The 15901-nt window shown below is 38.1% G+C and overlaps 1 protein-coding gene across 3 annotated transcripts in view; it reads left to right on the top strand.

The window, feature by feature from the left end:
- The first annotated feature begins 652 nt into the window (after positions 1-652).
- Positions 653-15901, top strand: part of arl15b (ADP-ribosylation factor-like 15b) — a 95636-nt gene continuing 80387 nt past the window's right edge. Inside the window, exon 1 of one of the 3 annotated variants that reach the window (XM_072714455.1) lies at positions 653-1115. In XM_072714455.1, coding sequence (XP_072570556.1) covers positions 1104-1115 — 12 coding nt within the window. In that variant the 5' untranslated portion in view covers positions 653-1103. Of the gene's footprint in view, positions 1116-12886; positions 13005-15901 lie in introns of those variants that run through there. The other 2 variants (XM_072714454.1, XM_072714453.1) reach the window with 2 other exon arrangements.

Below are 15901 nucleotides of genomic sequence, written 5' to 3'. Positions count from 1 at the left end.
ACACGGCTGAGGGTAGCAGTCTTTATCACCAACAGCTGAGTTCAACAACTAGAAAACCAGATCAGCAAAATCAGCAAACAAGATACCTGCAATCAAAACAAACACAAAGGCCTTTAATATAACACCCAGGGAGCATTCCTCCAAGCTCTATTTTAAAATCCTACTAAGTAAAATACTTTGGTTCACAATATCCAATTTTAAAGGATTTAAAAGGGGCCCAATGCTGAAATCACTGTACCAACCCTGAGATTTAAAAAGATGACATTCCAATCTCAGATACAGCATCTTCACCCACTGAACCACACATAGAATAAACTGCATGTATGTTTCTATTATATATCTATCACAGTGTGTTTGTTATTAGTATCTGAATTCATATATGATGGTACGAATTTAAAATAATTTAACGGGCAGTCTGCTTGAACGTGTTATTGAAAATCTTATAAAACGGTGATCACAGGTAAACTGATGTCTAACATCGTCTAGTTCATAAAAGAAGGCGTTAGGCAAGATATTTTGCATAACTTCAACCTAAGCAGCTCGAAAAACGCCCTGTTGAAGTAAAAGTACAGCGCCGGCGAACCGAGAAGGAAAGAGAAAAAATACAAAAGAAAGACCATCGTCACATGACAGGGAGGAGCACAGGACGCGGCTTCACAGCTGATAGAGGCGTGCACCGCTGCGTGCCTCCTCTCCTGATCAGATGACTACCCCACGCAAAAGAAAAGCGAGGATCTACAGTTCCTGTAACATTGTATTTCGTAAAAAACCCAAACGCGCCACTTACTGTGTGACCAAAGGGGCGGCAGATAGGGTACCGTCCTGGGGTTTTGGGCTTTCAATTGTAAGAAGATCTAAAGACCGCTGCGTTAACATTTGGCTGCACGATCAAGCTTTCATCCATAGCAGCCAGCCGCTCAAGGAATTATAATATCGATTCTGTTTTGTGTGAAAAGGCGGGGAATACAAAGCACCGTGCTGACAATACAGTGTTTTGAATGCATCCATCATACACAAAATACTCAAGCAAGAAGCGAATCTGCCTTTACGACTTATCTATTTGGAAGAATACGGCTACGCTTAACTACTAACAAAGCAGATACATGGATTATCTGGTATGGTATTTTTTCATTTCTCACGTCTTTTCCCTTTGTTTTTGTTTTGTTTTTCCACTCCATCCATTGAATGAACGTCGATTTAACTATGCTCGTGTATGAACGATGTTAAAGTGTCGTCGTCTTTGTCACACCATTCGATCCGTTTCAGTCTTTTAACCGGTGTGTATTTGTTTGTGCCAACATCTGAACAAAGTTAACAATAACAATAACAAACCTTATTTGCCAGTAAGTTATACTATAATATACTACACTTATCGTATAGCCACTGGCACGAAAATGGTTACGTCCCAGTAAAAGAGGTTTTAATTAGAGCTTCACATACACTGTGCCTTTTGGATTGACATAGGCATGTCATTTAATGTCTGATGGAATGTCAAACATAGTAAAAAGTCGGGTCGTAACTATTTATTATTATTTTTTAATTGAATAGTTTGACAAGTAAATTTTCCCGATTGGAATCGGGAAAATATATGATTCGTAAAGCACATATTACTTACTTTTTAAAAGATACTATACTGTTTCTCTTTTTTCCTTTGATATTACAATATCATAATCATGATTACATACATACACGTTATTTATTTAATATTCACTCTGGTCGAAAAGTAATTTGGTCGTGTCATTTAGTATGCAAAACAATGTACAGAAATGTTTAATTGGTATTCATGCGCTGATTGTATGTATTCTATATTGCGTTTATACTATATGACTAATAATCAATATGAAGTTTTGGAGCTGTCCTTTAAGGACTGATTCACGTAATATTTACAAGATTAACGAATTCACCATGCTGCGATTTATTGTTTTAATGTTCTTGCAATTAAGACATCTATATGAAGGGTTTTTCACATTTACTGACAAGAAGTCAGTTTTGTAGCAAAATCGTCATCCAGTGTAAGATGTATATGTCTAGAGTGTTTTGTTTGTGTTTTGTGTCATTTCCTGGTTTACCTTGTATGTGATTGATGAACTACTAAATCCCTAAACATATTATAGTTGATTGATTTAAGAAAGTATAAGTAATTGTTTACCTGATATTTCACATTTTACGGGGTCATGTTGAAGGTAACTGATATCTATATTAAATATTTACAGAAGCTGAGCACTGGCATAAAAAAATCAAGTTGTAAGTATTGTACTCGAAGTGCCTCTTCAATGCATGATGTTGTCAGTGACCTAAAAAATGTATAGTACAGATCCTTCATCACGTACACTACTGACCTTGGCTCACTCCAGTAAGAACAAGAAGCACAGAGAAAATATCCCTTATTAGTGGTATCCTACCTGGGTAAATTCCGCCATTATAAAACATCAGTACCTTTATGAACGCTCCTATTCTTAAACCAATATTATTGAATTTGGTTCCCTGTTTTTGTTTTAAGTAAAAACTATCATGAAAAGCGTAACTTTATTTCGCTTAAATATGAAGATGAAGAACACCTGGTTTGACAAGATTGCTGTTGAACAGAGGTGTGGAGATTACATTAGACTGCAGGGTATAAATGCTGGATGATTGTATGCAGATTATTATGGGTTATGTGTATCCTATGTCATGGAAAGTGCAGAAATGAGAACTCACAATAGGCTAGTTCTGTAGTATAGTTATCTCATAATGTCATTTTGGGTGTCCCTTGATGCATAGAGCGGTAGAAACAGTGTACTGTGCCACTCAGGAATTTGATATAGCCCAAGAAGTCATCGATCAGCATGTTTTTGACAAGTTTTAAATGTGGTGACATGCTCCAGGGTAGGAATGAATCAGCATTGTCGAATGTTCCAATACTCAAAAATGTGCATAAATTTGCAAATAATTGTAAAATCAAATAATAGTTCAGCCATTTGAAATCATATTATTAGCAGCAGCATAATTAGTTGTAGACCTGCCCAGGGAGTGCCCCGCCTCTCGCCAGAAGATGCTGGGATTGGCTCCGGCTTCCCCACAACCCAGATGGATTAAGCGGTATAGATAATGAATGGATGGATGGATGGATAATTAGTTGTAATTTTTCAATTTTCTAATAAGTGCATAGTTTATTCATTTTGAAGTTTACCTCTGCTGTTTTTACGTAAGCTCTGCATGTGTTCTTTGAGCCAATCATCATTTTTGTTCTTGCTCAGTCATAGTGTATGATGTTTGCTAGAAATTTAAACAAAAACAAATAAGACTAACAAGAACTGATCACCAGAAGACATTCATCTTTTACTGTATGGAAATGTTTTTAATTCCATAGAGATCATTTTGAACAAAACTGAGTGTTTTGTCAGCAATGTGTTGTGTCTGTTGGCACAACTCATGGCAACAGATGTAAGAGAATCTGATTATGCTGCTGCTGTTAATTTTATATGTATATTTTTGTTGTCATGATTGTCATTAAAATATTCTTTAAGTTCATGTTAACTGAAATTTGTCCTGGATAAAATTTCAAATACAATTGAATTGTCAGAGTACCAGACGTTTTGGTGAATTGCCCTGAAAGTGAACTTCTGACCTGCCTTTCCCAGTAAAGACAGACTGTCTTGGTAGATAATAAGTTTTATTTAGCTTAGGGCTGGGTGATATCATATCGATATTACATCATGCATGCACAATAATCACCAGGGCTCGACAGGCGAAATATTTGGCCGGATGTCAGATTTTCAGTACTATATGGACACATATTTATACCCACAATTCGTTAAGTAGATTAGTGGTATGAGTAAAATATTAATAAGGCATTTTATGACACCCAAAATGTAGTAATCAGTATTTGGCATATCCTTATATTTAATAAATGCATCAGACTATAAACTACAAAAAGTACTGCCACTTTCGCCTGTCATCTGAAGGCCTGGTGATTATTGGGCATGTGCGATATATCTATATGATATCGCCTAGCCCTAATTTAGGTACAATTTATTTTGGATACAGTTTGAACTCCTTTTTTCTTTTATTCAAAAATAAGTAACATATTATTTATTTATTGCAAAGATTCCAAATATTGCAGTGTGATTTTTTTTCCCCAGTATTCTTCAGTCATAGTTTTAAGGCTACTTTAAATATTATAGTGCACTTGCTTTAATCGCTTCAATTTAATTTCAGTTTCAATCAAAATGTATTCAAGATACTTATATAGTTCCATCAGTGGATGGTCAGACAAATATATGCTTAAACAACCATTTGCTAGCAACTTTACAGGTGTTAATACTAAGTATTTGCTTATAATTTGCTTTGCTTAAGTTACGACTAGTAACTACGACTTCTTCTTTTTAAAATTATGGTGCTTTTAATATTTGCTGTTGGTGACCTTGGCTATTAACTGTTTGGTTACTTACCTCTAATGCTAATTTGATGACGCACTGTTTTTATACCTTGGTTTATATTCTAAATTTATGGATTCATTTGCAGTAATTTAATGCATATAAATACACTATGGACAGCCTTTAACTGATTATCTTTAGTTCTCAGTTCTAAAGACATGAAAAGTAAATTCTGTATCGTATTCTGTGTTCTTTCTATTGTCATCTTGTAATATCGAAAACATTGCTAGATGTAATAGTCACGTCACTGTTTTGCCACAGTATGTTTAACAGTCACTTACACATGTTTTTCCAGATAGCTGTACTTTCTTCCTGCACTGCATGCGCTTGGGTCTCTGTAGTTTGCTGAATCCACATCAGAGCTTTTGTTCCACGGGCACAGGAATGTTTATCTGGAGGAGCCCCTGTGGATTTACAAAATTAATTGGAGCATTGGGTCCGTGCAAAAATATGTTTGACAAGTTAAGCCAGAGGTGCAATATGTTCACTGACCAAATGGTTTGCAATAATAGGCTGAGTGGGATGGCTAATAAATCATGCAGTGCTTTGCTACTTTAAGTCTGGAATGTTTACGTGTTAACCTAATTGTTGTTAAAGAGGCAAAGAGAGTTACATATATAGTCATGAACTCCACTGAATTAAACTTGGCTTTTTCTCTCAAGTATTCATTGCGCAATACACATTTAATACGAATTAGTAATGTGTAAGAAGGTGTTTTGCAGGAGAGTAGAACCTATGGAGCTAGACATTTGTGTGCTTGTATCCAATGTACTCCAATGAAGAAGTAACACTTTCTTGGGATAAGGAAGATATTGCTGGAGAATTGGACTCATCCCCCTTGAGATGGGATGTACTGACTCCATTATAGTGTTGAAGTATAGTCTATAAGAAAGTAAGCATACTCCCCCAATACAATAATCCTTAACAAGTTTTTAAGAAATGACTTGTTTTACTCCAGGTTGGGGTGGAGTTTGGGTTTGTAGAGAGGTAGATAGATGTGTGGGCTTATTGTTATGAATGCACCTTCAGTACTTTCAGGATTAATTAACATGAGAAATTCAATACAGAAGATGAATAGCTGAAGGTGAAATGGAATGATTCATTTAAGTGCTTAACTTGTGAAAATTACCACGTTGACCCGAATATAAGATGGGTTTTTTTTCCTCTCAAAATATGTCTGAGAAGGTGGTGTAGTCTTATATTTGGGGCCTAGACGGGCCTAGACAAAATAGAGAATAGATGGCGACACATACGATATTTTGTAAGGAGTACCTTGACTTGCTGTAATAAAGATTTGCTGTAAGATTGCTTGCGTGAGCAGGAGAGTCAAAAAGCGTGAGTGTCACGACAGATGAGAGCTGGCATCCCTGGCTCTGTGTGTGTGTGTGTGTGTGTGTGTGTGTGTGTGTGTGTGTGTGTGTGTGTGTGTGTGTGTGTGTGTGTGTGTGAGAGAGATGAGTGTCACGCCAGATGAGAGCTGGCTTCCTTGGCAGTGTGTGTGTGTTTAACGTGTATCCCTAAATTGTTGACTTTCCTGCCTGTGCCGCTGTTAGTATTAAACTGATAGTGGCTGTTAATAAAGATAGTAACATTCATTTTAAAAGAGCTGTCATGTCATTTATTAATATGGCTCAGCCTTTCACCGCAATATGTTTTTTTACCCTCTTCACGTGGGTCTGCTGCATCAGAAACATTCTGTGCCCTCAAGGGTTGTGGAGTTTGTAATATTCATTATCTACTCCCCACTGCCCCTCCCAAAAAGAAATACAATTGTTTTTTGGAATGTTTGTTTTTTCCGCTTATCGTAAGCTGATTGCCGGTGGTAGCTTTTTAAGCTGTGGTTGCTGGTTAACTTATTATATGATCTTGTGAAATAAAATTATTTTTCTTTATAAGGGTAAGATTTGGTATTTCAAAAGCTTTTTTTCTAAAAAAATAGTTACTAAAAAGTGTGAGGGGGGTCGTATTATATTCGGGCTAATACAGTATATGGGTTTTCAGACTTATTTGCTGCTGTATGGCTACATTCTAAGTAACTGAGGATCTGTTATGCAATGATCTGGAGTGCAAAGGAAGGTTTTATGAAATGTATGTTAAGTGACAAAAAAATAAGCATCCAGAAGTAATGGACTGATTTGGATGTAATTTGGTACATGTGCAGACCAGCAATGGATATGTAAATAATTAGATTTGCAAGGAGCTGGCAAGTCTAGTCACCAGACACAGAGGATGCCTCGTAGATGCATTAGACACCACTGTCAGCAGTTAATGGAGTTTGATCGGGGTCACATTGCAGGTTTGCATGGCTGGGTGGTCCTATTGTGCAATTGCCAGGCATGTGGGGCATGCAGATGTCACAGTCACCCAGTGTTGGGAGGATTGTTGTATTGTGCACCAAATATTACAGAACCACATGACATCTGTGCCTGCCATCCAGACACAGGTATTGGACTCTCTACAACACCCCGTGTCATCTCACACCGTGTCTCGACGACTGACATCAGCCAGACTATGGTTTCACCGTCCCATGCGTAGACTGCCATTAACACCAGCACAGAGTGGTGCTGTAACTGGGAGGCTTGGACTGATGACGAGTGGCATCGTACCATGTTCAGCAATGAATCTCGGTTCTGCATTATCGTGGATGACTGTCGTGTGCACGTATTTTGGCATCGAGGGGAGAGGACCAATCCTGCCAATGTTATGGAGAGACACACCGGCTTACTCCTGGCATCATGGTGTGGGGAGCCATAGGGTATAACATCATGGTGTGGGGAGCCATAGGGTATGACATCATGGCGTGGGGAGCCATAGGGTATGACATCATGGCGTGGGGAGCCATAGGGTATGACATCATGGCGTGGGGAGCCATAGGGTATGACATCATGGCGTGGGGAGCCATAGGGTATGACATCATGGTGTGGGGAGCCATAGGGTATGACTTCAGGTCATCTCTGGTAGTGATTCAGGGGACTCAGGGGACGGCACAGCGCTAAGTCAGTGACATCCTGCTACGTCAATGACATCCTGCCTTACCACTCCTGAGACGGCACTCTGGTACAGTCTTTCAACAGGACAACGTCCGTCTACACGTGTGTCTATGGACTGCCTGTGTCATGTTGAGGTCCTCCTGTGGCCAACCAGGTCCCCTGATCTTTCCACAATCAAACATGTGTGGCATCAGCTCGGACGTCAACTGGGTCCCAGTGCCAATCTGCAGGATCTTGAGGGCCAGTTCCAGCAGCTGCAGGGTGACTTGCCGCAGGAGAGGATACAATGGCTGAACGACTAACTTCTGCACCGTATCGCCTCATGTAACCAGGCCCGGGGAGGTGCACAGCCTACTGACATGGGAGCAGCAGTGTGCCCATGCTGCCAACTCTGTCGTCCGTTTGATCTGATATTATCATTGCAATATAGTCACATGACCTTTCACCACATGCAGATTAATTTCATTTTTAAAATTCCAGAAATGATTGGTTGCCCAATGTTGAGGCTTCAATAAATCTCTCTAAACTTTTATGATGAGCAAATTATTGCTCTGACTGGAGAAGACTGCTATTGCATTGTAACCTACCTATCTCAGCCTGGGGTTATTTGTTACTTTAGGTTTGTGCCATGACAGAATGCACAGAATTCATTTGTACTTTTATGTATCATGAGTTTTATTTACAGCAGTTTATTTACAGTCAAACAAACAAACCCACACCTACCTAAATGAACCCAAAATGGGGTAAGCAGATTTCTGAATGTCTGTTACCTCAAACGCACGTCTAGACAAAAACCCCATTGGGCTCCAATAAAGATTAAGAATTTTGAGTTTGAATTCTTATAAACTGGCATTCTCCTTAGAGTGTTGATATACACTGATTAGCCATGACATTAAAACCACTGACCGGTGAAGTAAATAACATTGAATAACGGGTGCTATTATATTTTAGGCAAGTGAACAGTCGGTTCTTGAAGTTGATGTGGGCAGCCAGGTGTGTGTGCGTCATTTACCTGGAGAAGGTAAATGTGCTTCACTGCTAGACGTGCTACAGGTCACTGTGCAGAGCGTATTGAGAGGAGAGCCCGGTTAATTGTGCATACCCTTTTTAGTTAGAACTTTATAACAATTCTTCATATATACAATTATGTGAAGAAGACAGTACACCCTCTTTCAATTCTAAGGTTTTATGTATCGGGACATAAATCATCTGGTCCTTAGCACATCTTAAAATTAGGTAAATATAACCTCAGATCAAAAAAGGCTAAAGTATAGCTTGTTTGGAAGGGTTGCCAGGATAAAGCCTCTTCTCTCTAAAAAGAACATGGCAGCACTATGCAAAGTTGCATCTGAACAACCACAAGGAACAACGTTCTTTGGACAGACGAGACAAGAGTGAAGACGTTTGGCCATAATGCACAGTGCCATGTTTGGTGAAAACCAAACCCAGCATATCAGCACAATCATTACATTTCAGCTGTCAAGCTCGTTGGAGGAGAGGAGATGATTTGGGCTTGTTTTGCAGCCGCAGAACCTGACCACCTTGCAGTCATTGAGTCGACCATGAACTGCTCTTTATTGTGGAGTCAAATATGAAGTCATCTGTCCGACAGCTAAAGCTTGACCGAAATTGGGTCATGCAACAGGACAATGATCCCAAGCATACCAGCAAACCTACAGCAGAATGACTGGAAAAGGAAAGAATCAAGTTGGCCCAGTCAAAGTCCAGACCTCCGATTTGAAATTGTGCTGTGAGACCTTAAGTGAGCTGTGCATAAATGAATGTCAGCAAACCTCAATGAACTGAAGCAGTGTTAAGAAGAGTGGGCCAAAATTTCTCACGAATGATGTCAGGGACTGATAAAGCCATACAGAAGACGATTACATCAAGTTATTGTTGCTGCAGGTGCTTCTACAAACTATTAGATCATGGGGTGTACTTAGTTTTTCACACATGGCTTCTTCATTTTTGTTAAAAAATGACGGTGCAATCTGTTGTGTGCTGTTTTTCCACCTGAGGTTAAATTTAAATAATTGTATAACTTTAGGACTGTTTTATGTCCTGATATGTAAATCTATAGAACTGAAACTTTCTTTTTCACATGACTGTAATTGTTCAGCTACTGCTTCAGTGCCTGAAAATTTGGATTACATGTAATATTATGTCTGCAATTAAATGCATATTTGTAAAGCAAAATCCCTAATATCGATTTATCATGGTAATATTAAAATCATGCCGGTCCAGCAAACGCTCTTACCAAGCTAAACATATGGCAATAATCAATAAAGCCTGTCTCTATCTAGCTAAATATACATTATTAATCTAATAAAACGTCAGTGAAACAATTCTTATTGAGCCAAGTGCACGGTTATAATCAATAAAAGATGACTCTGTCAAGCTGAATATACAATAATAATCTAATGAATGATGTCAGTAATACTGTTAAGGGTGAACTTGGGGGAAAAACCAATACCTCTAAATAGTATGAATCTTAAAAAATACCATGATGCAAATTACCTTGAAGTTTTTCGGGAGTCAAGATCGTATGCTGTCTTGCAATACATAGGGGTTCCTAACAAAGTGGCCATTGAGTATGTAGCTTCTGTGTTATGATTTCCTTAAATGGTTTTAAAGATTCATTCATCCATTTCATTGTTGAGTATCAACTCAAACAACAGCCTGAAGCTGGATATATAATTTAATTTCTGACACTGGTTTTGTTGCAAAATGGACTTGTGTTACTGATTTAGTCTTAGTTGGGTCTGAAGGCTCGTACCGTTTTCCATAGTTGAAGTTAATGAGGAAAGAGGTATTTTCTTGTGCTGTATGTTATAGGGATGAGTTTCAGTGGGTTGGCTGTATGTCTGTTATAGCAAGAATTTGTAAGAATAATGGTATGCAGCTATTACTAATCTGAAACCTTACTGTACAGTATAGGTGGCCAATGAATTGTTTGGTCCCTACATTACATATACATATATTTTGGGTCATATTGCCAGGGTTAATCTGTTAAAATGCCTTTTAAAGTTTCAGAAATGCAAGTGAGAATGCAAGAGTGCCTGCAGTTTAAATATTTCCTCTGTTGCCTTAACGTTTTGGGTATTTTCAGGTAGGTGTGCATGCTGCTGGCTTGTAACAGGCTTATAGTTTATTTTATGATGGTAATGGCTACATGATTTACTAATTTTAAATTATATTTCTGAGTAAAAAAAATGGTAAGAACACCTGTGGTTACAAGTGTTTTAACATTTTTATTATAGGATTTTTTCCTTTGACTCATAATGAAGGAAGTGAAATGTATGCATAGGATACATTTTACTAGTATCATAGTCTGATCTAGAGATACTCTGATGTTTCTGGGTTCTTCTGTAAAGTCAAGTCAGTACACGTTTGACCAGATAGACTGTCAGCTGATACTTGCTTTTGAGTATAGAATTAGAATGGACTCTGTAAAGTACATTTTTGTTGCTGAATGCCAGCAGGGAATATGTCCTTTTCTTCAGAGAACATAACTACTGCAGGAGCAGTAAAGACTAGCTGATTGGTGAAGGAAAAATCTCATTTGGTTGTTTTTTTGGGGTTATTTTGGCCTGTTGTAAAATAAACAGTTTGACGTGTACATTTTGGAATCATTCAAGCTTGTGCACCCATTTGCCCTGGAGTATACAATACTCACAGAATGTTTTGCTTGATTCATTAAAAATATTGCAAATTTATTGGTTTTAAAACAAAAATCATAATTTTTAGCAAAAATATATATATCACTATCATTAGAAACAACCAGTAGTTTTAAGTTAAACATTGAAGTAGTTATATGTTAAGACCCGGATTATAGTTCTAAAAGAGCCGTCCAGTGTTAAAAAGTTCATTTTGGTATCCCTTTGGAAGTCATTGGCTACAACTGCAATTAACAGCAAAAATGGCAACAGAACTGAATGAGTCAGTTAAAATAATTATGACATTTAAAAAGAAGTAACGTTCAGGATATATGCATATGTGTTAAACTTTGCTTGTTAATGGACTTTTGTTATGAAATTAATAACTTTGCAACATTTTTACAGAATTAAGAAAGCATTGTAAGACTTTTATGAGCACTGTGTGTTCTGTATTGTGATTTCTGCTTACAAATCATCTTTGTGTATATATGAAGAATATCAGAGCTAGTCAGTCGCTGATGCTCAGGTCTTTGTGTTTTGGTTCTTTAAATATCCCTGTTCTTGCTGTTGGGACTTAATGACGCTCATTAGACCTTTTCAGTGCCCTGTTTAAGGTGGTAATGGTGTGTAAAATGACTACTCCGTGACCAGAAATGTGGGAAGACTTGCACCTTTTTGTGAGCTTAGTTTATTTTTGCTTAAACTTTGCAGTATTTGTTAATGTAAAGATGTATATTTTAGTACAGTCTGTAAAATGTCCTGATGCAATGTGTAAAGTTGCATTAATAAGTAATACATTCATTTTTGTTAACTGTTATTAATGACAGAAAACAAGCTTATATAACTATATATTAATATAGTTAGTAATAATATTCATCTTTATTCTTTTGCTTAATTGCGTAAAAATATTAGTTATTTTCCATTTGGCTCAGTGGCTACTGTGGTTTACTTTAAATAATTTTTGCTGCATAAATAATACTACCTTTTATAAGACCTACAGTAAATGATTTCCTTCAGTTACGACTAAGTCTGTTACAGCAATGAAGGCTCCACTGGAGTTTCCTTTTTCCGAGGCTCGTTTTACAGACCGGCAAGAGTAGTGATGTAGGGATAAGGTTTCCTCTGGCTCTCTCTCTGTCTTTCGTGTGTGTGTGTGTGTGTGTGTGTGTGTGTGTGTGTGTGTGTAGTAACCCATTGGAGTGTGTTTTCAGAGCCATGAACTATGAAAAATTGTAAATGCTTGAAATGAGTCTGTGTTTGCACATGGTTTGGTGAAGTGTTGAAGAATCACCTTAATGTTTGTGAAGCCTGAGATGGTGTCCAGGCTCCCCCATGACACTTGCTGTTTAGCCTGGGTGTAGCAGGTGCTTAGCTTCAGCATCTGAGGAGTTACCAGCCAGCGGCCAGTGCTGCACACCTTTTCCAAAAGCAAGAAAAACAACTTCTGGGCAATAAGGAAATCAACACCTTTTTGGAATCACTATACCTCTACTCAATGTCTTGTTAAATACTCTGAAGATTTCTGATACTGCTTGTGTTATTTTCATTATTTTTATTTGTTTCTTTGGGTACCAGTCATGTTCAGGTGTGGTGGGAATGCCAGTCCAGTTTGCTGACTTTATTGTTCTTAACTGAAAGGTCAGAGTAAATATTAAGCTAAACGTGCCTGGCTGTATTGCCCTGTGCAGTGTAGTTTCAGAAAACCAGTTTGTGGCATGATCCATTTCTGAAGTCTACTCACGGTTAAAAATAGCCGTGGATCTCGGAGGGATCCTGTCAGCTCATATCAGTACTTTCCATTGACTTGCGTATGACTGTCCTGTGGTTATCGCATTAGAGTTAATAAGTGAACACACACAGGTGTCCGTTTCTGCTGCCGTTGGTACCGTCACGGGGCTGTGAGAGACGCAGTGAACAAAATGGGGAGGAACTGGATTAGACCGGTATGCCTGAATCTCTTAAACTTCTTATGACCTTTTGGACTGTTGCTGTTTAGTGCTAATTTTCCCTTCTCAACTCCTCCCCTTTCTTATCAAGACATGAGGTGGATTTTCTGTTTAGCTTAGTCATTGTGTGTTATTCCATTGAGTATTTATCCACTTTTTTATTTTAGTATATTTTGGGTGTATATTTATGTACAGTGTATAAATGAATAATATACATCTGAATGATTTATGTAAGAAAATGATTTTTTTGAGCAAAGTGGCAATGCCAATATTATAAATTAATGGAAAACTGCCTTCAGTTTGCATAAGTAAATAGCCCCAGTAATAGTATTACCTGTCCTGCCTTTGTTCTCGCGATGCATGTTATCGGTTTACTTTAAAAGAAAAATTAGATAAGCATGGTGGCACTTCAAGAACATACAGCAAGGCTGACAATCGAAATGCATGGTCCTGGTGGGTTCCTGTGGCTTGCTGTGGCCTGGAGATGGTGATGGAGATGGAGATGCTGGTCGTAAATTCCGCCCCCCTGACTCCTTGATGCCGGCCCCTGCTGGGAAATGTCTCTGAGTGCCGCCGTGTTATATACTTAGCACACTTCCGCGTTTTGAATGGCAGGATATGAGTGACCTTTACCTCCGTCCCTTAGAATGAGTATCCCACAGTCCCTTAAAAATAAGCTTTTCTGGTACCACGCCGATCCCTGCGTCAAGCTGGCCGGGGCCGTGCTGGAACGCCGAAACTCCATGGGCACAGACAGGATGCTGTTCATAACAATTCGCTTTTTCCACCTTATTTAAACTGAAAACTGGGTGGGAATTTACAGTGTTTGGGAAACAAAAAACTACTTCCTGCACAGAAAATTATTATTCCCGATTATTTTCCAAGGTCAGTCTCGTCTGTTTTTGTTTATAAGGGTACCTTAAAATCCATCTGTGATGACCGCCCATTTTAAAGAAATAGCTCTTTTATAGAAAATCACTAAGCTATTAAATTTTAGCATATAGTATATATTAGTTTATAAATACAGTAACAATTTAATTATGTTAATGAAGGTGCTTGACTTGGCTGAAGGCCACTTAAGTTGGGATTCTCACTGTAGTTCCTCTGTAGGATGTCTCCTCATCAAGATGCAGGTCTTTCTTTTTACACCATGAACATTTGATTTTAATGTGGCATGCTTTTTATTTCTTATGCAATTTGGCCTTTTTGTCAGATGTGACAAACCATATATAGTGTGTTGATACCTTTTTGTATATTCTCCTCATCTGAAAATATTTGAGTGGTTTCCATAACAAGGCATCATTTAAAATTAGTTTTTTATGATTGTCTTGTTCATGGCATTTGTTGCTCCAGTCCTGTCCTCTGGCTGATATATATACTTAATTGAACAATACATCATAATTACTTAAGTAATCTTGCATACAAAGATGTTATGGCATGTACATTCCAATGGGAATCTGAAAGACTGAACATGATTTCGTTTATCTATCTATTTATATAATCTATTTGCTATAAGCAGCAGATCATCAATGCTAATATGTATTTGCATAATGTGATAAGGGTGTAGTAAAACCCAGTCTTTTTCAGCCGGTGTGCTATGCACCGGTTGGAAAATGCTGTCTAATGGAAAGGATGGGAAATGCTGTTATTGTCTTTGCTTATTCTGTCAATCAGTAATGTGCACAATGATTGTAGTCATAGTACCTGATTAGCTGGTTCAAATATTTTTGACATTTTCTTGTGAAACTCGCGGTCTCAGCAATACAGCCAAATACTTGTATCTGGAGTATTCTTTTCAGTTTATTTAATCAAGTTGTGTGACGTCATGCCCTGTTTGGATGAGGAAGGTCGTCCAGCGGACCCTCGCTTAATAGTTTCTGTTCAGTATGTCAGCATATTGGCTTGTTGCTACTCGACCCACGGTGCTTCATTCCTGTTGAGGTAGTAATGTGCCCTGATATTGGTGGAGAAGGGGGAGGGTTGGGCTTGGTTAGGAATGTGTGGGTTTTTCTGTTATGTGTCTTAGAACATGCTTATATAACAAAGCTGGACTTCTTGGTTAACCGGATAGCTTGTCAGATTTAAGGTGGTTTAAATAGACTTATATCTTTGTTCACTTACATGTAGCACCGACTACTATAAGTCCGACAAGTTATCTGACTAAGCAAGAAATCCTGCAGGCCCCAATACTCTTCTGAAGATTTCCTTTAACATAGTAGTGCTTATACCTGTATAGGTTACCTTTATAGAGGAACATGTGATTGTATAGATGTGTGTTTTATTGCAATTCTATGCAAGTTATACATTTTGTACTATTTTAATATTTGCATAATATGAGGGTAATTATTAAACCTTTATTCAGTTTCAATTTGAAGTGGAGTACTTTTGGCACTGATGGAAGGAAGCAATAGCGTCGTCTTGTTTCCACTCGCACGCCGGCATCTCCAAAGTCCCTCTTTGCCTTCTTTCGCGTAGAGCGAGCTCTCAGAACAGTTTTTTTCTCTCTTTTTTTTCCTCTCTTTTTGATTGTGACGGGCATGGTGGAACTGTTGCCTTGTTATGGCTCATCACCAATTTCACATGGAGTTGCTGATTGGAGTTATTGCTCTGGGAGGTGCAGGCAGATGAAGCTTTAGAGCTGCTTCCATGCAATACCTACCAGTACCTCATGTCGGCTGCCTTTTTCTTTGTTTTGGTCCAGGCTATTGCAACTAGGCCTCCTGAAAATTTTGGTTGGCTTCCTCTGAAATGGCAACATAAAAATGCCTTATGCAAACTGGATTTGTTTGCTATATATTAATGGAAATGGTAAATGTTAGTTAAAATTTGCAGAAGCAAGACCATTATGGAATTAATATCAAATGTTAGATTTATTGGTGAATAATCCATGCTGG

The sequence above is a fragment of the Paramormyrops kingsleyae genome, chromosome 7 (assembly GCF_048594095.1).
Source record: "Paramormyrops kingsleyae isolate MSU_618 chromosome 7, PKINGS_0.4, whole genome shotgun sequence".
Taxonomy (NCBI): Eukaryota; Metazoa; Chordata; class Actinopteri; order Osteoglossiformes; family Mormyridae; genus Paramormyrops; species Paramormyrops kingsleyae.
Note: the sequence above shows the minus strand (reverse complement) of the source record. Positions and strands in the feature narration are given on the sequence as shown.